The sequence below is a fragment of the Cucumis sativus genome, chromosome 6, assembly GCF_000004075.3.
Source record: "Cucumis sativus cultivar 9930 chromosome 6, Cucumber_9930_V3, whole genome shotgun sequence".
Taxonomy (NCBI): Eukaryota; Viridiplantae; Streptophyta; class Magnoliopsida; order Cucurbitales; family Cucurbitaceae; genus Cucumis; species Cucumis sativus.
This window is the reverse complement of record NC_026660.2, coordinates 26,588,886-26,612,364: the sequence shown is the minus strand read 5'-3', so window position 1 is coordinate 26,612,364 and position 23,479 is coordinate 26,588,886. Positions and strand designations below refer to the sequence as shown.

At 34.8% G+C, this 23,479-nt stretch overlaps 6 protein-coding genes across 14 annotated transcripts; 4 read left to right on the top strand and 2 right to left on the bottom strand.

Annotated features, from left to right (window-relative positions):
- Window positions 1-30: 30 nt before the first annotated feature.
- LOC101203646 lies at window positions 31-3,199 on the top strand. 8 transcript variants are annotated; one of them, XR_004217155.1, is made up of 3 exons: window positions 31-1,264; window positions 2,191-2,310; window positions 2,826-3,199. XR_004217155.1 is itself a non-coding variant. In XM_011659644.2 (3 exons), the coding sequence occupies exons 1-2, from the start codon at window positions 814-816 to the stop codon at window positions 2,535-2,537; spliced, it is 486 nt and encodes a 161-aa protein (XP_011657946.1). In that variant the 5' UTR covers window positions 32-813; the 3' UTR covers window positions 2,538-2,575; window positions 2,826-3,199. The 8 variants fall into 8 exon arrangements, 3 of the variants coding, with proteins under 3 accessions (XP_011657946.1, XP_031742361.1, XP_004143444.1); XR_969881.2 differs by having other exon boundaries at window positions 2,191-2,359; XR_004217154.1 differs by having other exon boundaries at window positions 2,191-2,575.
- Window positions 3,200-3,496: 297 nt separating this feature from the next.
- LOC101203397 (nicotinamidase 1) lies at window positions 3,497-5,169 on the bottom strand. Its single transcript, XM_004143395.3, has 5 exons — window positions 4,915-5,169; window positions 4,605-4,788; window positions 4,375-4,508; window positions 4,070-4,255; window positions 3,497-3,789 (listed from the first exon to the last, which is right to left on the bottom strand). The coding sequence occupies exons 1-5, from the start codon at window positions 5,053-5,055 to the stop codon at window positions 3,706-3,708; spliced, it is 729 nt and encodes a 242-aa protein (XP_004143443.1). The 5' UTR covers window positions 5,056-5,169; the 3' UTR covers window positions 3,497-3,705.
- Window positions 5,170-6,204: 1,035 nt separating this feature from the next.
- On the top strand, window positions 6,205-7,211 carry LOC105435919 (protein SKIP34). The gene has a single exon (XM_011659642.2). The coding sequence runs from the start codon at window positions 6,524-6,526 to the stop codon at window positions 6,812-6,814; it is 291 nt and encodes a 96-aa protein (XP_011657944.1). The 5' UTR covers window positions 6,205-6,523; the 3' UTR covers window positions 6,815-7,211.
- Window positions 7,212-7,373: 162 nt separating this feature from the next.
- LOC101208158 (putative U-box domain-containing protein 50) lies at window positions 7,374-11,504 on the bottom strand. Of its 2 annotated transcripts, none has more exons than XM_004143499.3 (8): window positions 10,806-11,504; window positions 10,604-10,716; window positions 10,400-10,527; window positions 9,871-10,309; window positions 9,435-9,575; window positions 8,831-9,355; window positions 8,032-8,751; window positions 7,374-7,852 (listed from the first exon to the last, which is right to left on the bottom strand). In XM_004143499.3, the coding sequence occupies exons 1-8, from the start codon at window positions 10,966-10,968 to the stop codon at window positions 7,661-7,663; spliced, it is 2,421 nt and encodes an 806-aa protein (XP_004143547.1). In that variant the 5' UTR covers window positions 10,969-11,504; the 3' UTR covers window positions 7,374-7,660. The 2 variants fall into 2 exon arrangements, with proteins under 2 accessions (XP_004143547.1, XP_031742359.1); XM_031886499.1 differs by having other exon boundaries at window positions 10,858-11,503.
- An 861-nt stretch (window positions 11,505-12,365) lies between these two features.
- Window positions 12,366-16,586, top strand: LOC101223185 (hypothetical protein). Its single transcript, XM_004143392.3, has 6 exons — window positions 12,366-12,802; window positions 12,887-12,993; window positions 13,929-14,734; window positions 15,186-15,312; window positions 15,759-16,102; window positions 16,188-16,586. The coding sequence occupies exons 1-6, from the start codon at window positions 12,472-12,474 to the stop codon at window positions 16,309-16,311; spliced, it is 1,839 nt and encodes a 612-aa protein (XP_004143440.1). The 5' UTR covers window positions 12,366-12,471; the 3' UTR covers window positions 16,312-16,586.
- Window positions 16,587-20,653: 4,067 nt separating this feature from the next.
- Window positions 20,654-22,620, top strand: LOC101207917 (UDP-glycosyltransferase 91A1). The gene has a single exon (XM_004143498.3). It carries the CDS (start codon window positions 20,947-20,949, stop codon window positions 22,345-22,347), a length of 1,401 nt encoding a protein of 466 aa, XP_004143546.2. The 5' UTR covers window positions 20,654-20,946; the 3' UTR covers window positions 22,348-22,620.
- The last annotated feature ends 859 nt before the right edge of the window (window positions 22,621-23,479 follow it).

Genomic DNA, 23,479 nt, shown 5'->3' with positions numbered 1-23,479 from the left:
TATATATAATAAAATAATAATAATATAAAGATATTTACTTTTGTTGAAATGGGATGGAGAATATGAGGGGGAAAGTGGGATAGTTTGAGGGGAAACAATCTGTTCCGATTTCTCTGTGCCGAGAGATTTCAGGAATCCCAATTTCTTCTTTTGAATTTTGAAATCAACAGATTTTTTCCCATTTTCTGTTTGAGTCGCAATCTTCGATTTTTCGTATCTGATCGGAAGAGAAAACAATCTGTTAGAAATCTAATATATTTATTTTTGTTGTTTGTTTCGTATTTTTTTTGGGAGCAACAACTGATATATTCTTAGACTGAGATAAGATTCTGATTATGTTTTGTACTGAAAGTGACTCTATTTAGCTTTTGCTATTAGTTCAAGTAAACTTTGTTTTCATGTTTTCTGGGTTCCGCATATGAGAAACTTCGTTTCCATTTGTAGCGATTGATGAGAAAATCGAAGCATATCCTTAGTTGACCGAAACTGGTTTTGGGTAATTGGAGAAGAGATTTTGGAGAATTTTCTTTCTCCCTTAGCCAATCCTACTCCAGAATTCTTTAAAGTTTGGACTTTCTTATTGATCTTTCGAGAAATTGATAAAGAGTTTTCCTAGTTTTTTCTTTTACTTAAACTATATATACACATATATATTTTCATTTTCCATATGGAGATTACTGCATCAAACAAGTGCCATCTGCCACTTCTTTCCATTTTGAGATTCTACCTGCAAATTCTTTAGGGAAATCCTCTTATTTTCCGTGAACAAAAATTTCCCCAAAAAGTGTTTTTCACTCATCTAGAGTAGAACCGATGGCCGTGTCATTAAGCCGTTTTTCATTATGGTTTTGGAACGGGAAGGAGAGAGAGACTGTTGCAAATGGGTCGACCCCAAATTCTTCATCTGAGTTCGGTACTGGTCTGAGAGAACCGGAGAGTCTTAAGTTCAAGAGGGTGGACCTGCCTTCTTCATCAAAGAAGGTCAATAAGCAGAAATGGCTAAGTAAGAAGGAAACAAGGATTGGGTGGGAATACGATTTTGTGATGGTACCATCTGGTGGTGATGACATGCAAATGTCTGATTCTGGTGATGAGGCTGATTGGTCTATTGGTTGGTTGGAGCCTCATGGTCCTGGTTTTCAGAGTGATGATAGTTTTGCTGTTCTGGTCCCTTCCTATAGCAATCGTTGCAAGGAGGTGGTGGAGGGTTCTAACGTGGAGCTTTTGGCTGCCATTAAAAAACTTCAAAATGAATTCTCACCTGGTAAGGTCTTCTCTTCTGTTTGTGGTGTGCATTATTCTGTTATTTGATCCCATGCTTTGTGTCATATTTTCCATTAGTTTATAAATTTGCTTGTAAGTGCTTTTGTGATTTTACTATAATTTGTGCTGCAATTGAGAGATGAGGGAATGTTTAGGACCTGGGTTGACATTGGGGATGTTTTGGAGCTGCTTTCAGTAACGTTGTTTGTTTTATGTTTGAAGATAAAATTGATTTTTAGATTAGCGATCAATTACTTATAAGATAAAGTTGTTTTCAAAGGAAGCACTTATAAAGGGCCAATGAGTTGAAAACAACCTTTCGGAATTCTCGAATGTAATCAGAATTATGGGAATCGGAATTATGAAATGTGTGAAAAAGGGAAGAGCATGTAATAGGGATTACAAACCAGGCCCAAAAGCCTCAATCTAAGCGTGGCTTGGGATTACAACCCATTAAAAACTAACCTCCCAAACAAGGAGTCCATGTTAAACAAAACAGAATGCTTCCCAGAAGTGCTCTCAAACATTTCCCACATGTTATGCATTATTGTGTTTCTACATTTGCTGAAACCATGGTGGATGGATAGCTGAAAATGCAATGACTTAAACAATACTTGCACATATTTTCCTTTAATCCTTGTTAAATTAAAAAAAACAGAATGCTTCTCTAAAGAGCTTCTAAACATTCATATATGTTATCAATTATTGTATATTCTTCATTATCTTATCTGTTGCTGCTGGAATCAAGATGTGGTGTATGAATGGCTGCAAGTCTGCAATAAGTTATCCTACTCATTCTTTAGGAAAACAAATCTTTGAATCTCTCTTTTCAGAGGCAGAACTTTCTTTATATTGTATTGGACCTGTCTCTTGGTCATCTTTTGTGTGCATTGCATGAATTACTCTACTAAATTTCATGATTTGAAGGAAGCAACATCAGACAACTTTTGCATGACACCAAGTGTATCATTGTACAGCATCAGATTTTAGACTAAAATGAAAAATCATGGTACTAAGGAAACATAGCGTGGTGGCAGCTGGTCAGACGTAGGTGATAGATTTACAGCCAAATTTCTCCTCTTTGATGTGCTTTTTGGTAAAACTTTATGTTCTGTTAATTGTTTATTGTCTTTCTCTCAACTAGAGTTTGAGTCGATGTTATTTCCAGTGCATTTGTGTTTCTGAACCAATTTTGTTTTAAAAACGGCCATTGCCAAGGAATGAGTTTTAGAGTTGCAGAAAACGACTGGCGTTACAATACCTTGGAACTATAGTCAGGAGTTGTCCTCAGATGTAATAGCTTTGATGACCAGTATGTTCTCAAGCTGATAAAGCTTAATCCTTTAACTCAATTTTGGTGTGTTTTAAAAAATGACCTGCTGAGAGTTATTTGCTATCAATCTCTTTAGTCTTTCCCAAAGATGACTTTTCATTCTGTATTTACATTATAAAATGAGAAGGAAAATGCAATAGACAACAACTTTCTTTAGATGGTTTTGCAGCTGATGAATATCTTCAGCATCGAAGTTTTAATGTATCCCTTTTTTTATTTTTTTTTGTAGAGAGTAAGAAGTATATGGAGCTATGGCTTTCTTCTCTGCAAAACTCAGCCTGAAGTACTCTCGGTGACAACGGCGACCACATTGAAGCACACATGCTCATTACCCCAAAGTTTAGTATCCTATTGAGTAGCAGTTTATAAAATAGAATAACAGACTTAAGTTTTGTTTTGTGCATATCAAGATCTTTCTTTCCATGCTCCTGTTTTTTTGCATACATAAATTTGATTGACAATCTGGAAACCATTGGAAAGGGGATGTTCTTTCTTTTTATTTTTGTTTTCTTTCGCCCCTTGTTGTATACACTATATATGGTATACAGTCCATATACTAACTACTACCGTTTCTTTTATCCTATTTCCTATAATTATTTCTTATGGACTTGTTCATCCTCCCCTCCCCGTTCCTTAATCCAAATATCTAATAAGGTTCCGTTTTTTAGCAGCTTCCATTTTTTAAAAATTAAATATATTTTCTCTCCGTCTTGCAATTTTTGAATTACTTTTTGTAAGCTACTTTTCTTTTTTTAGTATTTAAAATTTTAAAATAACATCAGTAGAATATAGATAACAAAAGAAAGTTGGAGTTGGAAGTAGTGTTTATAGGTTTAATATTTTTTTAGAAAATCAAATGAATTCCAAGAATTAATGATAGAATAAGGTTTAAAGATCTGCTTAACAAAGGTTAAATTAATTTACTAGATATTTGTTAAAGTCGAAGTTGGAGAGACTGTATACACTCAAAATAAGAACTAAACTTGTATGATCTTCATTTGTCCAAGAAGGTTTACGGTTACATGTACTGAGTGAACTAAATGGACTTCCATACACAAGATGTCTTTATGTTAGAGGGGAGCTTAGCTTAATTAAACTAAGTGGCTTCCTCAAAATGATTTAGTTGAAACCTCGGATACCACCTTGGCTCCTCTTCCCCTTGCTATGTACAGGCCTACGTGGTGCATCAACTCCTGAACCAATATTACTAACATTGTTTAAACCAGAAAAAATGTACTAATTCACTACAACAATTAGGAAAACAATAAAGTAAAGCAAGTGATGTGTGATTTCAGCGGGTCCTATTGCCTCCAATAAAAATAAGGTTTGAACTAAGGAAGAGACAAGAAAAGCCAGAAATAAAAAAGAAGATAAAAACAAAACCCAAACAGCTCTTTTTCATGATATTAAATATTAAATATAAGAGAAGCTTAATTTGTATGAAAGTCAACAATGAATTAAGAATTTGGGTACCTGTGGGTGAGCAATGGCATCTCCCAAAGTCTTGGCAACAGCTACGGGAAGATCATAAGTGGCGCAGCCACCGGAATATACTATCACATCCTCCAGTGGTGAAAGGAAACCGCGATTTCTTGCTGATAACGTTGAACATACAAAATCCAGCACGCATATGTCCGTGCAAATTCCCAGCACTAGGATCTATTCATGTTCAAAAGAAGAAAGCGTATCCAAATTTACTTCTCTCTGATTGAATAAACAAAAAAAGAATACGTAACTAAACCAATTTAGATTTACGATTGAATATTAGAGAGACTCACGCCTTTGATCTGATTTTTCTTCACCCAATCGATGAAAATGTTAGAGCCATCTTTTTCCAAACAACCTAAAAATCCATCGATGCAATCTTTGCATCTGAGCGTCACATTCGCCTCGTTTTCCAGCCATTGCAGGGCTGCAAACAAGTACGGTAGGTTTTCAAAAATTGGCTTTGTATTTTCATTGCAAATTGCTAAAGTTAGATTCAACCACGAAAATTAGCAGTACGTACCTGGAACTAATTTGGATTCGTCTGTTCCAGCGATGCAATGAGGAGGATAGGGAGGCTCCGGAATGTCCGGATGATGAGAATCACGAAACGCGAATATAGGCCATTTTTTCTCGCAGAAAACTCTGGCGAGTCTTGCCGATTCCTCCACCATTTGAGAAATTTGCTCGTTATGCTGTTTCGGAGCCTGTAAAAACAAGCCGTCACAATCTAATGAAATCGACGGAATCACCAAAACTCATAGGAATCTCCGTGATCAATCGAAATTTAAAATTGGTGAAGGAGAAGAACAGTAAGGAGGAGATGGAATTACCAAATTTCCAGCGCCGACGGTGCAGAAGCCATTAACGACATCGACGAGGACGAGGCCGATGTTGAGGTCACCTGACAAAACGAAAGGCTCTTGAGTCAGGGGAAGGTGCTCCTTCAACAGCTCCATGACCTCTAAGACCATCGTCTTCTTCTGATTCAGATTCTGATCGAGGGAAAAAAGGAAATCAAATAGGAGAGGTTGGTCAAAGCAAGGAGTCACCTTGGTAATAGTTTAACAATGTAAAAAAGAATATGACATGGGAGTAAGATACGAAATTGGGTCCCAATTGATTTGCAATCTCAACCATTCGATTTAAAACAACAAGTATATATATCATTCAAAATCATGTGATTTATTTTTTAGTATACGAAAGAAGACTATGGAGAAAGTCTTCCCTCCTAGATCCAAGTTTTATTTTAATTTAAACTTTAGATTAAGTTTTAATTATGCTCCTAAAGTAAGTTTTAATCATGCTTCGATCCTTTTGTTTTCTTTTATTTTAGTATTAACTTTAACTCTAAATTTGTTTTAAAATAATAATATTAGTTTAGATTTAAATAAGGTTATATGTTTACGAGGGCTATGATCGGATCACGTTTCTTTTAGCATAAATAATTTTAATAAATAAAATCATATTTTAAAAATTGGTTTGAAATCAGTGCGAGATAGTCAAACAATCAACCCTCGTTCAAATTACAAAACCTAATACCTTTTGCTATTTGTTACAACTTCATTATATTGTTAATGATAGAAGTTGAAGAGTGTGGATGGAAGATGTTTTGCTAATTCTTTATTTCTTCAACCAACAATGTAGATGGTTGACAATCATATTTGATGATCAAATTAGGACATTGAAAGGATATTGTAAAATGGAGGTCTTCAAAAAGTAATTTCAAGCGCGGATAATTATAAATCAATTAATATAAGAAACAAAAACAAAACTTTAATAATTTAGGTATAAATAGACAAGAAAGGGAAATGGACAAATCTAGCATTAAAATTTGAAATAGAAGTATTGGGATAGTTTGGTTATGAGTTTGGCTTTACTTGCCTAAAGAAATGTGCTTTTTTCCAACCCACAAATTGGGTACAACTGACAAAGAGGTGTGAAATTTACAAATCACTCAATATATAATTATTAACCCATAAGTCATGATGCCACCAATCTCCATCGTAATTCCTACAAAAGCAAAACAGCATCGTCATATCTTATAGTTGTTTTTCTTTGGTAAACTTTAATCTTATAACCTAATATTTATGCTAAATTTAATCACAAAAATATGTAAAATTACACCAAAAAAGCCTAACAATTCGGCGACACTGAATTGAGCGTAACATCTACAATATGCTATACTAAACCGCCAAATTAAGAAATGTAGATTCCAACAAAAGTTTACCACCAAATCAAAATAACGTTTCTCCTAACGGCAGGCTACGACGTCGTTTGGAGTTGGACCATACCCACCCAACCCAAGGATCCGTTTTGACCATAAGTTTCAAGAAGTCAAAATTCATCCTCAGAATTCAGAGCAGCTCCAAGAATCCGATTTGTTTATCCAAATACCGATTCATCTCTCTTTCCGCCGATCGTCGATTTTCAGTTTCCGCCATGTGTAACGGTCACCACCGACCTTTGTTCAGAGGTAGCCTTCCTCCCTACCAGACCTCCGTACCGGAAAACGGCGCCGTATCCGTTGTGGACAACCTACGGGGTCGATTAGAGGAAACCGAGTTGCGGCTGGCTCAAGTTAGGGCTCGAGAGGCGGAGCTCAGCCGACTCTTGGAGGAAATGAAACGATTAGTATCTGTGATGGAGATCCTCGAGAACTACCTGAAGCGGCAGTACAGCGACCGTCAAGAATATGTGGTTCGTCTCCTCTCCCCTGTATCTCGAAAATAGAAATTCCTCTTCGCCGTCGGTGTCTATAATTTTAGCTGTACCATCCAAAAACTCGTTTTGTTTACATGCCTCTTCGCTCTTCTCATTCTCAATCCTCGTAGATTGTAATCGCCACCAAATGTATGGATTTATTCCCCCTAGATTTCACTTGTGAATGGAATCGTAGAATCGATACCGTTAGAATCGAGGGGGATTTTCAGTTTTTTGAATGAGAGCGACTTGCAAATCGCTTAAGACGATCATTTTGTTGTTTCTTGATGGAATATATGGCAGTTTTCTGTAATCTAATTAGTCATATTGTAAGTATTTCTCAGATTAACATTGGTTTTAAAAGGTTTTTAGACGAAACTTATGTCAAATTCATCTTACTTGGGAATGAAATCGTGGAATTGATACCATTAACTCTGTTCAATCGATGGAGATTTCAATATGCCTAATGAGAGCGAAACCATGAGCAGAATGTTTTGTTGGATTCTTCATGGAATCTTTAACATTTTTATGTAGTATAATTGGACACGCTTTCTTCTCTGACTGACTAATATTAGCTGGAAAAGATTCATAGATGAAACTTGATGGCAAATGTTTCATTTCAACTACCAAAAATTATGGGGGATCGGATTTTTATCGTTTGTTGTTCTACAAATAGAAACAAGTGTAGAAGAGAAAAGTAAAAATACTATTGCTCTTCGTAAAGATTTGGGGAGGGACGGTAGAGATCTTGAATACGAACAGTCCCATGGCTTCGCATACTGGGTTTTACAGAATTGAATAGAGAGATAAAGAAAGAAAATCAGGAAAACTCAGTCTATTTTCTAGTATACATTCTAATATTAGTGGCTAAAATGTTTAAACATTTGAGTTCTCATTTTGCCAGTCCTGAATTAGAGAGCGAAGAGTATGATTGGGGGTGAGATAAGGGTGTTGCAGCTTCAAGTTGGTCATTGGTGATGTTTCGTGTCCTGCTCTTATCCATTGTTCTATGGCCTCTAGCTCATACGAAAACCCATCTGCTGCCACATGTGGGTTCTTCATCACTTCCTGCATCCACAATTGACCAAATTTGTCCTTTTATTCCATGAACTCAATTTTGTTTTTAGTTGAACTTGAAAGTAAAATAAATTATATGGCTCATGTTTATTGGAAACAATAAGCATTGACGATTTAAGTTGCTAAAGGAAGCAGAAGTGGTTGTGAGAATGGATAGAAATTCAATAAACCTGCAAGATGGGACATATGAAGATTCTTGGCACATCATCTACGTCCTCATTAGCTGCATCTGCACCTTCAATATCTTCCACATTCTTTCCATTTCCCATCACCAAATCATCTGCTTTTCTCTTGATCTCATCGATCTCTTCCATGGCCGTCCCCAATTTAACATCTGGACTGGGACCATTTGGAGCTGCACATCTCAAAGCCAGACCAAGTAGCCCATCAACCAAGCTCAATGGCCACTGTCCAGCTTTATCATCTAGAATCTGGACCAGACCCACCTTACCCATTGACAATGCCTCCTCAATCTGCCCTGCCCAAGTCCTCCCGGTTACAATGTGTAGCAACAGAGCCCCAAAAGCTCTGATGTCCAACTCAGTACCACTAGATTCATCCAATTCGTCGAGCCCAAAACCAGTGACTTTCGCAGCAAGGTTTTGGTCTAGGAGAATTTTGGACAGGGTGAGCTTGCCATGAGAAATGGGCTGAGGTTGAGCCTGGTGAAGGAAGCTCAAGCCTGAGCAAACCTCTGAAGCTATACGGATTCTTTCATTCCACATGAGAGGGTGACTGATTTTCTTGGATCTCTTGTTGGAATTGGATGGAAGTAGTCTGTCACTTAAGCTACCGTTATGCATGTAATCAAAGACAATGCATTTGAGCTCAGGGCAGAATCCTATCATGGCAATCAGATGAGGGTGACGGATATTGCTTAAAAGCTCCACCTGCAAATAAACATTTCAAAACATTTGGTTTATATGGAAACATATAGTTTTTGACAGTTGAAAAGTAGGCAGCTGCTACCTTAGATTGGAAATCATCTTCTGACAGACGATTTCCTGAGGCGATCATCTGGATTGCTACTGACATATGGTTGATACGTCCTCTATACACTCGGGAACTCAGTCTCATTTGTTCTGAAAAGTTATCTGTGGCCAAGCTGATCTCTTCCACCGTGTACACTCTTGTACTACAAGACACTTCAGTTGACCTTTCGCCCATTCCAATGGCATCTTTGTCTTTACAGAACTCAATTCTCCGGTGAAGAATCTCTCTTTGTCTTCTCAGCTCCTCAATTTCTCTTTCCATCCCCTTTTTTGTTTTTGCTGTCTTCTCCAATTGAGCCTCTAAACGCAATTTTTCTGCTGTGGAAATTTGTAGCTTGCTTGATAATTCAGCTTGGAGTTCGAGAAGTGAACTTAATCTGATCTTGCTTTCCTTGATTTCGGCTACTATTTCAAGGATGTATTCTTTTGCCGAACCCAATTCTTTTTGCAACTCTTCCCTAATTGTAACCTCTTCTTTTATCTTAGCTTCAAGCTCGTCAGTCTGCAAATCATGAATGGTTTGATGGTTACAAGAATCAATATAAAAGGAATAAAACAGAGTGAATAAAGAGGCTAAGTACCCGCTGACTGCACAAATTAATGGCCCACTCTGCTTTTGCTTGCCTTTCAGAACTACCCTTTGTTTCATCTCTCATCAACTGGATGCTCTTGCGAGCTTCCTCAATTTTAGTTCGCAGGTGCTCAATTCTTTCCTCAGGATTCTGTCAACATCAGTAAGGCAATTGGTATACTGTGTAACATAACTGGTGCAGATCAAAATGGGAGAAACATTTCTAGGAACTAAGTAAAAAACGGTTCAGTATGGCAGCATCCTTTACTATCATAGACTAATGGTCCAACACTAGGGCAATCGAAGGGGAAGATCACTGTCAGTGTTGCTAGAAAGCAAAGTGGATTTGGGGCTCCAAAACTCAATAAATCCAATACTGTAATGTAAAAATGATGATGAAAAGCTATTATTTAATTTATTGCTCAATCGAACAGTAAAATTTTTACCGTGTTTGAATCCAAATAATCCAGAATATTGAACTGGGTTGAACATGAATTTTCAAGGACACCATCTTGATCCTGCTCACAGTCTTCTTCTTCCTGCACATTTAATGAAAGCAATTCCTCATAGTAGTTCTCTAGTTCTTGAACATTATGGTCCCAATAGTTTCGAGAACTCATCGAATTTGAATTACGTGGTGAAGAAGATGAGAGACTCAAATTCCTGTCTGAGGAATAGGTTGGGTCTTCCATGAACATCTTTCCCAGCCAGCCCCTTAACGAATGCTTAGTGCTGATTTTAGAGATCCTTACACCTCTATCATCTTCCATGATTCTTTCATCTCTGAGAAATACCTGTTTTCCTCCCCATATTACATATAACTCGCAAAAATGGGCCTTGTTCCTATAAATGTAAAACGAACCACTAATAGCATTCTTTGGCTTCCTGCAAAAGAACAATTCAGAGACAAGATGCTTCAATGTAGAAACTGCAGTCTTATCTAATATCATCAAATCTCAGAAAGTTTCTGCATACCAAGATGAAGATTTCATGAATGTGAAACCAATGACCAAATTGGTTATTCCCAGTTCTGAAACTAAGTCAACAATGAGCTTATGAACAGGTTTATCAGATCTCTCAACCTTGAGAATCTCTGCTCTTACCTAAAGCCACAAGACGATAAATATTTGGTGCAAATGCTAGAATCCTGCAAGAAACAATAAGGTAGAGAAGCCAAACCTTGCCACAGAAATCTACATATTTAGAAAGTAGCTTGTTGATCTTTTCCTGCTCATATCTCCTTAGAACTTCCACTTTCTCCTCACTTACAGAACTCACAGGCAGCTTCCCAACTGAAATGAAGTAAAAAACCAACGAAGATTAGGAAAAGGAATAAGCAATCAAATTATGAAAAGTAAATTGAAGAAAAGCCAGAATTCACATGGAGTGTGAACATATTCCATGGAATTGTTGTGGGAGACATGGAGAATCACTATTGAAATTGGGTGAGACTTCCATTTCCTTAGAGTCCATCCCAAGGTCTTGAACCCATCTTGAAGATCGTTCCCGATAGCGACAAAAACCTTATCTGGTTTGGCGTTCATTGACAAAGGTACTTTGGCGTTGGGTTGTGATTGAAGGAGTTGCCAATGACTTCCTCAAGGCGTTAATGGGTAAATTCAGAAATTGGAAAGGTTTTTGGGGGTTTATTCTTCTTTTTTGGGAGGTTTAAGAGTGAAATCTTCATAGAAGGATGGTTTTGGATATCCAATTTTCTGGCGAAGACTTTTTCCCATCGTCTTCTTCCATTTCCATTTAAATTTACTCTCTCTCTCTCTCTCTCTCTCTCTCTCTCTCTCTCTCTCCCTGTTCTGTATCTGAAGAGACAAGGACGGCCATGATTTTTTATTTTATATTCGCAGAGGCCTTGCCTTTGGAGGAGACGTTGTTTCGGTTGGCAACTGGCTATCATTTTTTTGCATGCGTTGGTTATTCGTTTCTCTCCCTCCTTATATGCCAAAATGTTTTTATTTCATTGGTAGAAGTCTAAAGAAGATTTCGAACGACCCCAGTCCTAGTTTTCATTACAACAAATGCACATCTTCAAAAAGAAAAAAGGAAAAATAAAAATATTACAAACTCACACTTTAAATTGAAGACATGACTCATCTATTTATTTAAAAAATAAAAGAGAATGAAAAGAAATCTATCCTCATAATCACCATTATAATATGGGGAGAAGGGAAATTGTCCTTTTCGTGGCGGTTGAGTGAAGGAAAAGAGCGAAGACTTCTCAATAAAATAAGTCGGGTTTCTTGCTTGAAAAAGATTCCCAATTTCGGTTTATCATTTAGAAAATATTACTTTTTAGATAACATATCATTTAATATGACGTAATATTATTCATTTATTGCGAACAAATAAATATTTAATTCGGATCTTTCTAAAAAATAATAACAATAATAATTTTGTAAAATAATAATAATAATGATAAATACTTACGTTTTTTCTTGCCACGGAGAAATATCAATTTGATCATGGTGATTAATCTTTCACACCTTCAGTTTAAATCTTAACGAAATATTATATACTGTTTGTGTTTTCAAACCTATTACATAGAACTACTATAGACAGCAATATGATATTCTCTCATTATTTTTCATGGACAATTTTATCAAGAACAATTAGAATCATGGAAGAAGAACAATCCTCAAAATTTCAGTCTCTTGTTATTGATTTGATATCATGCACAACCTGGGCTATGAAAGAGAGGGATAGAGTAAAGATTAATTCGAAAATAGAAATAATTAAATTAATTAATATCTTAACAACGTCTTTAGCTCACTTCTTACCTAAAAAATTTGAAAGGTTGGTTTTGTCATTTGTGGTTTTTTGGTAACAAATTATGGCATTTTCTATAGTTTTGATAATTTAACAAAAATATAACTCGTTTTGTGGATTTTTCGTAACAAAGTACGGTATTTTCTACAGTTTTATTAATTTAACAAAAAATTTAACTCTACACATAGTTTTAGACTTTGTGCTGCCGCGACGCCGGGAACGGACGGCTTACATTTTTCCGGGACGTCTGTTTCTTCTATAACTGTATGGCTCTTCTCGGCGACGATGGTCGGGGCTATGAGCTAGCTCGAAAGCTCGATACGCTTGGGGTATGGCAGACTTGGCTCGGGGATTTGAGTTACTCTATCTTTGTGCCTTTTCTCGCTTCGACTTCCACATGGGATACATTCATGCGAACCGACGATTCAAAATCTAGGGCTCAGATCCAGCTACAACTTAGGGCTCGAGCTCTTCTTTTCGACAAAGCTAGCGTCTCCCTCTTCCTCCGTTCCACTCCATCGCCTTCTTCACCTTCTTATTCTACTGGAAATCCCTTATCGTCCTCTTCTCTTGCTATTTCGAAGCTCAGTCCTAATTGTGAGATTCATTTCGAATTCGATTATTGTTTTTCTTATGGTTACTGTACTTCCTCAGTATCGAGTTTGGTGCTATGTTTTGCAGACTTGCAGCTTCACGGTGATGATGTATATTTTACACTAGAAAATTCTTCAAAAGATGGGGTTCAACAGCGGGAGGGTCATGTTTCCTCCAATAAGGCTTCCGGAAAGGTTCTATCTTATGCTTAACTATTTCCCATGCTTTAATTGGTTAATTTTGCTTGAAATTTTAATGCGTCATAATTTGCAATTTCTTCCCCCCTCCCCCAATATTGTTCTTGTGAGAACTACAATTTGTGGATTGAATCTAGTGTTTAATGGCTTCTTACTTGGGACAATCCTGTCTGATTTGGGCGTTTTATGATTACGGGAACCGATTGGATTTGGGGTGGAACCTTAATCGACTTATCATGAAAGAATTTGATTAGATGAAGTTACGTTGATCTCAAATCAATTGCATTGATGTTGGTTGTTAGCCATCTCTCAATTTTAATGCTTCCTTTTAAAATTTATTTTGTTCCGAAGAGTTTTTGGAGCTGTTCAGGTCTAATTTGTGTTCCATTGTGGAAAGTACTTAATGGGAGATTATGGCTTAAATTAATCAATTGCATCTATCTTTCTTCTACACTTTTCTTTGACATCTGAATTTGCAACAGTTATGTAGTTCTATAGTTTAGGCCTCTCGCTGTCTTTTATATCTATACACACACACACTAAACCTTCTTCTCAAACGTGGTATTATCTTTCTCAAAAGAAAAAGGAAAGAAAAAAGAGAATATCAATAAGCTGACACCGATCATGACAGAGAAATATTAGTATCACATGATACCTTTTATGTACCTATGGTTTTTGCTCAGAAATATGATAAAAGTTCACTCTCCTTCTTGTTAAGTTTAGTCTCCTTTGGTGTGGCTTTAGTTGTTCAATGTTAATTTCGGATGATTACTAGATGGGATGGGAGATTTGAAGAGCAAAATGTTTTTGAGGTCAATAATATGATTTTGGTATATTTATGCTTATTTATACTTTCGAGTTGTTACAGCCTGTAATTTATAGTGTCCAAACCCCAAGATGCAGCATACCTTACTTGTTGACTGGATTTGCAGATTCAGCCAAAAGCAGCTTCAACTGCTGGGCCAAGATCTAGAGAATCTGACATTGGTGATTCATCCCAAAGATTGAAAAATGAACTTCCTGAAACATGGTACAGTCAGTTCATTGAGAAGTATAGAGTTAAACAGCCATATCGTTTGTCACATGGGAACAATGTTGCAGAGAAAAGAACATCTGAGGAAATGTCTTCTTACCTTAGATTACTTGAGAAACATAAGAAAAGGCGTATGGTCTTTAAGGACGATTTGCTGACAAATTTTGGAAATTCTGTCTCAGCAAATGCCTCCAGTTCTGTTTTTGATTTCAGTAATTCAGTTGAAGATGATGCTAATTTTTTCCCTGAGATCATGTTTACTTTTAACTGTGTGCCGGAGAGTGCACTTCCACCGCCTGATGATATGAAAGACAATAGGAGACCGGAAGTTCCTGGAGTAATTGACACTTTGCCTCAACCTATTACTAGGAATTCGGCCATGATGGAGAGGCTTGGTGTGAAGCCTGATTATGTTAGCACAGAACGGGGTGTTAATGTACACCGTGCAAAAAGTGGATCAGGAGGGAACAGGAAAAGCCTTGGTCAAGAGCAATCTTTCCAGATGTCACAGAAAGTAGTAGCTCGAATGTTGATGAGTTTAGGGTTTGAGGGTGCCACAGAAGTTCCATTGGAGGTTTTCTCCCAGTTCTTGAGCTGTCATATCTGTAAACTTGGTAGCACTTTGAGAGTGCTGGCTGATAGTTACAGAAAGCAGTGTTCGGCTGTGGATTTACTCAGGATGTTCCTCAAAACAATGGGATATAGGTAAGCTTGAGTTATTATCCTTATATTTTTCATGAGATTGATATGAAATTAAATGATGTACATAAAGACTTGGAAGTGTTTAAATGGCCAACAGTTTTCCTACCGTTAACACTTTTTCATGTTAATAATTCTCACCATCTCGTTTTCTCTATTTCTTCGGGTCATGTTTCTGAAGTCGGCATTCCTAGCTAGGGCTATATCTTATCTAGTTCCATAACGTTTTGTTATTTTGTCATTTATGTCAATGCTGTTAACCTGTTTGAACAAATGACCGCAGAAGCTTTTGCTTTTCTTTTCTTAATTATAAAAAATATTAAGCTTGAATCTGATCTCAAAACTTGTAGGGGTTACAATAATCTCAAAGAGATTTGTTAGACAGCATCTGCATTTGTGATCAAGTTAAGTTCAAGCTACTTTATGACATTTCCTTTGGTTTTCTCATACCATGCAGTAATTTTGGACCCTTGGCGGACATTGTCAAGGATGGTTCCAGGAATTATGTACGGCAATCCATGCACCATGGAGTCCAGCCGCAGTTGCAGGCACAGCATCAGACCCTTCTTCAAGTGCCTCAGCAAGTATGTATCTCTATATTTTCTCCTGCATGTTAATTTTTGTTTTATGCTACTTGCCCTTGTTGTATGAGGTCCCTATTGCATGATGTTCTCGTGTAATTGCAGACACTAGACATTGAATATCAAGTTCTGGGTAGACATCCTTTACTGGCGTAACTCTCTCCCTGCCTTGAGACAAACAGATTTCTGTCCCACATTGTTTTCCCGTTTAACTTTAACATGCCATTCATCTCATGAATATTCATTGTTTCACATGCCGTTGATGTTGCTGAAAAGAAATTGATGACATTTATTATCAATCATTGGGTAGCTAGATTTCGTCAAACCATATATCAAGACCTCATTGCTATATTTTGTTTGTCGTGCTCTCTGACACTTGTTAGAAGTAAAATAATTAAAAATTCTATACTGCATATTGAAATCATACAACAAATTTGTTGGATCTGTAGGTACCCAGACAAATGCATCCCCAGATGCAACAGATGGTTAATTCACAAGCATTTCAGCAGCAGCAGCAGCAGCAACAGCAATTTGTGCTTGAAAAGATGCGAAGACGGCAAGCTGCAACCCCACGTGCTGTTATGGAAGCGAACAAAGACAGACCACTACTTCAAGTCAAGGTTGAAAACACAGAATTGCCAATGGATGGTAATGCCTTAAATGCTCTTAACATCAGACATCCCCAGTTGCAGTTCCGCCAACAGCAAATTGCAGCTATGTCTAATATTCATGCTTCACCGGGAAATCAGTTTAGGCAAATTCCTTCTATGCAAATGCCCCAAATCCAGACACCGTAAGAGAATCTTAAAATATGAAAATTATAAATTCCTTAAATGAGTTATTTCCTGAGCTGTTGTAGCGTTCTTATTGATATGCAGGAATACTAATGTTGTTAGGGCTCCACCGGTGAAGGTCGAGGGTTTCCAAGAACTAATGGGTGGGGATACTTCGTCGAAACATGACTCGGAGGAAGCTAGATTGACTTCACCTTCAAGTAAATAGTTTAGGAAGTTGCTATTTATTATTAAATGTTATCCATGTACATGTGTATCTCTCTCTCTCTGAACCACAAATTTTCCAAAACCTTGTGCACACCCAATCGGCCAATCCCATTGTATATCCGAGAAGGCTTGAGCTACCCAAGTTGTAATGGGGTTTGTAACTTCTTAAGTCGTCCTCGTCCAGGAAAATTGTTTCACCAATCACACCGTACTTTCCTTTTATTAACTGTCCGTAGAGATGTTCATTTTTTCCATACCTAGACTAGATTGTGCAAATATGTGTTCTTATCCCCTTTCTATTCGTTTTTTTAAAAGTTACAAATAATAGTTATTATTTACAAATATTATTTTGAATGATAAAACTTCTAAAATTATAATAATTTGATATTATGTTAATTATTACTATTATATAAATATTATATTAAAATTTGAATTCCTTTTTTGTTTAATGGTCAAGAACATTTCTATTTATTTCTCCAGAAAGAACGAAATTGTATGTTTGGAATTAAATTCTTGGGGTTTTTTCAATTTAACTTAACTCCGAATGACAATTTTAACTATTTAATTAATTATTTATTTGTGGAAGTTTAGTTTCAGTTAATCGATTAATTTCTTTTTAACCAAACGGAGAAATACCTGATCTCTTTAATGCCATTTGAGGACAATTTTTGCAAATAATTAATTGAAATCTGTTGCGATGAATTTTCTATTTGAAAGAGAAATTTTCCTAATTTCTGTGAGGATATTTCGAATGGGAAAAGGAAACTTTCCAACTTTTCGCAAGAAACTTTTGAAGGGTTTTTTCATATAACTTCTCCCCCTTTTTCTTTCTTTTCTAAAATAGACAAGTTATAGAAGACAAAAAGGAAACTCATGGAAGGTTTTCGTACAGTATACCATTCATGCCAAACGCAAGTTCAATTTGGCAACAAATTTGAGTTTTTCTTCCTCTAAGTCCCTTCCTCTTAAATGATAAATCTATTTAATCCAATAATGTTATCATAAACTTATTGTTATCATTAAACAAACAAAAAAACTTATAATGTATAAAAACATGTAAAATTAGATTGGACTTACATACTATTTGAAAAACCCCAGTACTTAAAGTGTGAAAATGAGATTATAAAAATGAAGTTATCCGTAGAGAGCTCATGTTAATATATCTTAAGAGTCCTTTTTTCTATTAACATGACATCATTACAAATATAACTAAATTTAAATCTAGTTCTCGCAATTTAACAATGATATTTTATATTATTAATATGAATTTATCATAGACAAGTTTTGCCTACATTTTCAACTCTTAAAAAAAAAAAAAATTGTTGTACACTTAATTATTAGCTAAAATTCTTATTCGAAGTTATTTAACAATAATTTAAAAAGATGGTAACATAAAAAGAAAAAGAAAAGATTATGAATATTGTTTGGGTTGGGTGAATTTAAATGAAAATAAGAGTGAGAATGAATGAGTGATAAAAATGGCCTTGTTTGGTACAAGTTAGGCATGAGAATAAGTTATTCCCATGCACTACTTATACCCATAAATTCTATTCATATACAAAAACTCATGCACACACTCTTTCCTCTTTTGATACATTTCTTTCTTCTTTTATTTTATATATTATTAAAATTTAAAATTAAATTTTTAGTTTATAAAATTGTATTAAAATTAAAATTATAGTGTATAAATTTTACTTCTCCAATTTAATTTTTCTAAATTCAATTTTTATTTTAGTTTAATAAATTAGTTTGTTATACACATATGTACTCACATTCATTTTTAAATAACATGTAATAAATATGCAATAAAACTATCCATCAACTAATTAATTATATTTGTAGTTAGTCAATGATAGTTGATTAATTATATTTTTTAAATAGTTATAATAAGTTTATTATTGATTAATTAGGATTTATTACTTATTTATGATACAGTTATGTAAAATCATCACATTGAACATTTTACAAATACTTTAATTATTTGCTTGAAAATTTAGGTTTGCTTTCTTTAAAAAACTAATCTATTAAAATTTTATAAGTTTAAATGATGAATTTTATAAATGAAATATAAAAATAATTTATTCTCATACCTTCTTAACATAATATTTCCATAATATAATATTCTCATAGTATCCTAATTTTCAATAGTTTTATTCTCATCTCAATTTTTTAAATCTAGATAGTCCCTTATTGATATGAACCGTCCAATGTGTTAGGATATTTGTATCACTCATTTTTTGACATGATTTAAAATGATTCACACTCCTTATGAATCATATGATGACCATTTGTTTTCTTTTATCGGTTGAAAATTTATTTTCTTAGTATATCTTATCATAATCTTTATATTCAAGTGGGTTTGTAAAAACTAACAATTTTTTTTATGATAATAATGTCCATGTCACTTACATTTTTTAAATTGTAAAAATAGTAAATTTAAAAATAAATTATTATCATATTGTCATTTGATAACCATCATATTTGCTAAATTTCCAAAAAATGTTATGAGTTGTTTTTTTTTAATTTTTTTTTTCATCTAATACAATTTTCTTTATATTTAAATACAAAGTAAAGTAAAGTTTATACAAACAAAACTTAATGAGACATCCTCTACAAATAGTGTTATTAACTTTGACTTTTGAAAAAGAAAAATTAAACGATGATCGAATCTGGGTTATTAATGTTTACTGCATTATATGGGTTTAGGTAATAAATAATGAAGTATATGGGTTCATTTTTATTTCAACATCATTCTAAATGTGTTTATACAATTAGACATGCCATATAGAACAAAAGAATTTTGATATATTAATTTTTTGCAATTAAAGTCTGAAATTTTATTTTAGTAGAAGAATAAATTCTCTTACAATACTAAAGTTAAAATTGAAAAATAATATAACTTATATATATATATCTTGCAAAAGTAAATAGTATTACAACTTGAATATATTAAAACAGATCTTTAAGATTTTGGCTAAGATTTTTTTCTAAAGATTACGAGCACTGAGAAATTATTAAAAGAAAAAAAAAGGTAAAATGGGGTATCCAACTTTATTTTCAAAGACTTTTTTTGTGCAGTTGCATGCATGAAACACGAGGAGCTTGTACTCAACTAAAATATTATTTAAAAACAAAATTCTTCCAAAATCATGTACTAATTGTTAGACAAATAATACTCGAATACATTTTTGAACCACAAATGTATTGATTCTTAATCCACAAATGTATGGATTCTTAATCTAAAGACAATTAAGTTAAAGCTCTTAACAAAGTATCAATCCATTTTATAATCCTATTACAAAAGATATTTGAAAAAAAAAATAAAAATAATAAAAATAATAAAAGCATAGAATAGAATAACCACATTTCTTCAATAAAAAAATAAATCTATACCTCAATCAAAGTTTACTTCAATATACCATATTATATATATACACTGTTGTACGTCCGGACTCTCAACAAAGGAAAGACCTCCAAGAAAACCTCAATGGACGTCCACAAGAAGCTTTCCGATCCACATACTTGTGTTCCCATGGCTACTTTGGCCACATATGGTTCCTTTTCTTGATCTCTTCAAACTCATCGCTCAAAAAGATTATCGAGTTTTCTTCATCTCTACTCCCACGTATATGATTTCTTTTTTCGAATTATATTTGATAGTTAGATTGTGATATTTTATCATATTTAAAACAAAATTTTTGAATTAACTCGATATATATTTTAAAAAGTGTATATTAGAAGAAAAAGTTTTAAAAATATAGAAAGCGCATAATGTTTTGTTGTGCTTTCACCCTATATTTAATCAAGGAATTTGACCATTTATTTGAAAACAATGTTGTAATCCCTCTCCCCAACATGCAAATCTTTTTGTTTGATTTTTTTTAATATTCAAAACTTTTTTGACGATGCATTTGGAAAAAAAAAAAGACAAGAACTACTCTTCCTTTATTTTTTTAGAAAAAAATGTTTTCTCTAATTTATCTTTTATTTGGCCGTATTTTGATTTTGTTTGGGACGACAATATTTAGAATCCAATGGAATGGAACCATTTAGTAAGATAAGAATGGTAAATGTATAAGGTCACAATCATTTACAAATATTAAAAAAAATCCAACTTGATATTTTAAACTATAAAATAATATAATATTTCCTTTATATCTCTTCTCTTCTCTTCTCTTCTCTTCTCTTCTCACTTCCCTAAACTCTCTCACTCTCTCCTGCTCTCCTGCTTCTTCCTTCCCATTCAACAAACAAAGTCGCCTAATTTGACCATTTCTCTTATATTTTCCATGTACTCCTTTTCTAACTTCTCTATTTCTTGCCTTTCTTATGATCTATCTTCTCTCTTTATCCTTTTTTTTTTTAATCTTTTCCGTTTCTTTATCTTCTTCCTTATACCTTTCTAATTTCATAATTTCGGATGGATACAAATACCCTTAACGGAGGAAAAGAAATTTACATGGGTATTGGTCGTGAACCACGTGCAGCTCCAATTTAATATTAATGCATAAACAAATTCGGCTGTCACCCAACGTTATATTATATTATATATATTCTTCCTTTCATACACATCCAACACCTCCATTATTTAAATCATATTTTGCACCACCAAACAACCCAACTTCCCCAGACTACCATGGCCGTCGACAAGAAGCTTCATATAGTCATCTTCCCATGGCTAGCTTTCGGCCATATGATTCCTTTTCTTGAACTCTCCAAACTTATTGCTCAAAAGGGTCACAAGGTCTCTTTCGTTTCCACTCCCAAAAACATCGATCGTCTCCCCACCAAACTCCCTTCCCATCTTTCTTCTTTTCTCCGCTTCGTCAAACTTCCTTTCCCTCAAATCCATGATCTGCCCCCCGACGCAGAGGCCACATCCGATGTCCCTTACGACAAAGTTCAGTTTCTCAAAAAGGCCTTCGACGATCTCAAACAACCCCTCTTTGACTTTCTTCAATCTTCCGATGTCGATTGGATCTTGTTCGACTTCGCTCCCTATTGGTTGAGTCAAGACATCGGACCCACACTTGGTATCAAAACTGCGTTCTTTAGTATTTATAGTCCCGAGTGTCTTGTATTTCTCGGACCCATGTTCGGCGATAATCGAATTAAACCAGAGGATTTTACTGTTTCCCCTCATTGGGTTCCCTTCCCAACAAACGTGGTGTTTCGCCACTTCGAAATCATGAGGATCTTCGACAGTGTAGCCGGTAACATCACCGGAGTTACTGATTTAGATCGCATGAAAATGAGTGCCCACTACAGCGATTTGGTGGTTGTGAGAGGCTGCCCTGAATTTGGACAGGAGTGGATTCAATTACTTGGTGATGTATACGGTAAACCTATTTTTCCGGTAGGTCAACTTCCAACGTCGGAGTACGAAACAGGGGATGAGAATCCAGCGTGGGGGAGGATTAAAGAGTGGCTGGACAAACAACCCAAAGATTCGGTGGTTTACGTGGCATTTGGAAGTGAGGCTAAGCCCAGTCAGAATGAATTGACAGAAATCGCTTTAGGATTGGAAAAATCAGAGCTGCGATTCTTTTGGGTGTTTAGGACACGACGAGGACCAAGCGACCCAGACCCAATTGAATTACCCGAGGGCTTTGAGGAACGAACCAAAGGGCGGGGTGTTGTGTGGACTACCTGGGCGCCACAGTTGAAAATATTGGGGCATGAGTCAGTGGGTGGGTTTTTGACACACTCCGGTTGGAGCTCGGTTGTGGAAGCGATTCAGAGTGAAAAGGCTTTGGTGTTACTGACATTTCTTGCAGATCAAGGAATCAATGCGAGGGTGTTGGAAGAGAAGAAGATGGGTTACTCAGTTCCGAGGAACGAATTAGATGGTTCGTTTACATGGGATGCGGTGGCAGAATCATTGAAGCTAGTCCTAGTAGAGGAAGAAGGTAAGATTTACCGAGAAACGATAAGAGAGATAAAAGATTTGTTCGTGAATAAAGAGAGAGACGATGAATTAATTGATCGGCTATTGGACCATATGAAAGAAGAAATAAACAAGAAGGAACAACTTTGAGGTGAGTATGCACGGAATTTTTTCGTGTAACCAATCTTGATATAGGGCTTCTTTGATTTGCTGAATTAGTCTCTCTGTCCATGTTCATGGCTTTATTGTTTGAATTACGTACAAATTTACTAGAATGAGACTCTAAAGTTTGTTTATATTTGTTACTGAATCCCAAGACTCATAGCACATCAGGAGCTAATGATTAGATGTTGTTTTTCTCCTCATCCCCAATCACATCTATAAACTAAAGAGGTAAAAGTATTTGTTGTATCAAGAACAAAACCCTTTTGTACAGTTACTATCTAAATTTCATCCCATCCGCCCAGCATGCAAAAGTCAAATTAAAAGTTTCTTTTTTAAACAAAATTCATGAAACTCTCTCGCTGATCAACTTAAATTTTCCTTTCCTATATTTTATACAGGTTTTTTTTCCCTTTCTATTTCCTTACAACTATATCCAAATTAATTCGTTTTTTTCTTGTAGTAGATCAATCAAAAAATAGTTTTCATTTAAAATAGAATAAAGAAAGTTGCAAATTTTGCGCCCCATATTCTTTTAATTCTCACCGCCCTAGAGATTCACGATACAGCCATATCCTTCATCGGGAAAAGCAAAACTGTAAACTATACATTTATTTATTTAAAGTATAATAAATTCTGCGTTGTTAAAACCTCAAGAAAAAGATTTCACTCCGACCTAAACTTCGATAAATGATTTTCTCAAAAATATTTAACGACTCTAACTTAGTCCTTCAATTTTAAAACTCAACATTTGTATGGTTTGGATCAACTTGAAAAATAAGTTTTAAACTTATTTTTATCTAAATTTTTTAATAAAATTTGTAAAAGAAAATATAAAAAACTATTTTAAATGATTGAATAAACATTTTAATTTTTTAAAATAAAAAAATTATATATTTTTTTTGAAGAATATAGTAAAGTAAACTAAAATATTTAAAATAAAATTTTAAATTCTATTATAATAGATAAACTTCTACTAATCTTATATTAATAAAATCTAAAATTTTGTATATTTATAAATAGTTTGTTACACTTGTTATTTTTTATAATTCCACCTGTAATTGTATTCTAACTATATCCTTAAACTATATTCTAAATCATAACTTTTTTTACTTAGAAA

Bases quoted from the DNA above. Each gene is read 5' to 3' on its own strand.
- LOC105435919 (XM_011659642.2), top strand. From the start codon at position 6,524: ATGTGTAACGGTCACCACCGACCTTTGTTCAGAGGTAGCCTTCCTCCC.
- LOC101223185 (XM_004143392.3), top strand. From the start codon at position 12,472: ATGGCTCTTCTCGGCGACGATGGTCGGGGCTATGAGCTAGCTCGAAAG. The intron at 12,994-13,928 runs GTTCTATCTTAT...CTGGATTTGCAG, and splicing joins CCAATAAGGCTTCCGGAAAG to ATTCAGCCAAAAGCAGCTTC. The intron at 14,735-15,185 runs GTAAGCTTGAGT...CATACCATGCAG, and splicing joins CTCAAAACAATGGGATATAG to TAATTTTGGACCCTTGGCGG.
- LOC101203646 (XM_004143396.3), top strand. From the start codon at position 814: ATGGCCGTGTCATTAAGCCGTTTTTCATTATGGTTTTGGAACGGGAAG. The intron at 1,265-2,825 runs GTAAGGTCTTCT...TTTTTTTTGTAG, and splicing joins TCAAAATGAATTCTCACCTG to AGAGTAAGAAGTATATGGAG.
- LOC101203397 (XM_004143395.3), bottom strand. From the start codon at position 5,055: ATGGTCTTAGAGGTCATGGAGCTGTTGAAGGAGCACCTTCCCCTGACT. The intron at 4,509-4,604 runs GTACGTACTGCT...ACTTGTTTGCAG, and splicing joins CGAATCCAAATTAGTTCCAG to CCCTGCAATGGCTGGAAAAC. The intron at 4,256-4,374 runs GTGAGTCTCTCT...GAACATGAATAG, and splicing joins AGAAAAATCAGATCAAAGGC to ATCCTAGTGCTGGGAATTTG.
- LOC101208158 (XM_004143499.3), bottom strand. From the start codon at position 10,968: ATGAACGCCAAACCAGATAAGGTTTTTGTCGCTATCGGGAACGATCTT. The intron at 10,310-10,399 runs GTATGCAGAAAC...GTTCTTTTGCAG, and splicing joins TTCATGAAATCTTCATCTTG to GAAGCCAAAGAATGCTATTA. The intron at 9,576-9,870 runs GTAAAAATTTTA...TGATGTTGACAG, and splicing joins ATTATTTGGATTCAAACACG to AATCCTGAGGAAAGAATTGA.
- LOC101207917 (XM_004143498.3), top strand. From the start codon at position 20,947: ATGGCCGTCGACAAGAAGCTTCATATAGTCATCTTCCCATGGCTAGCT.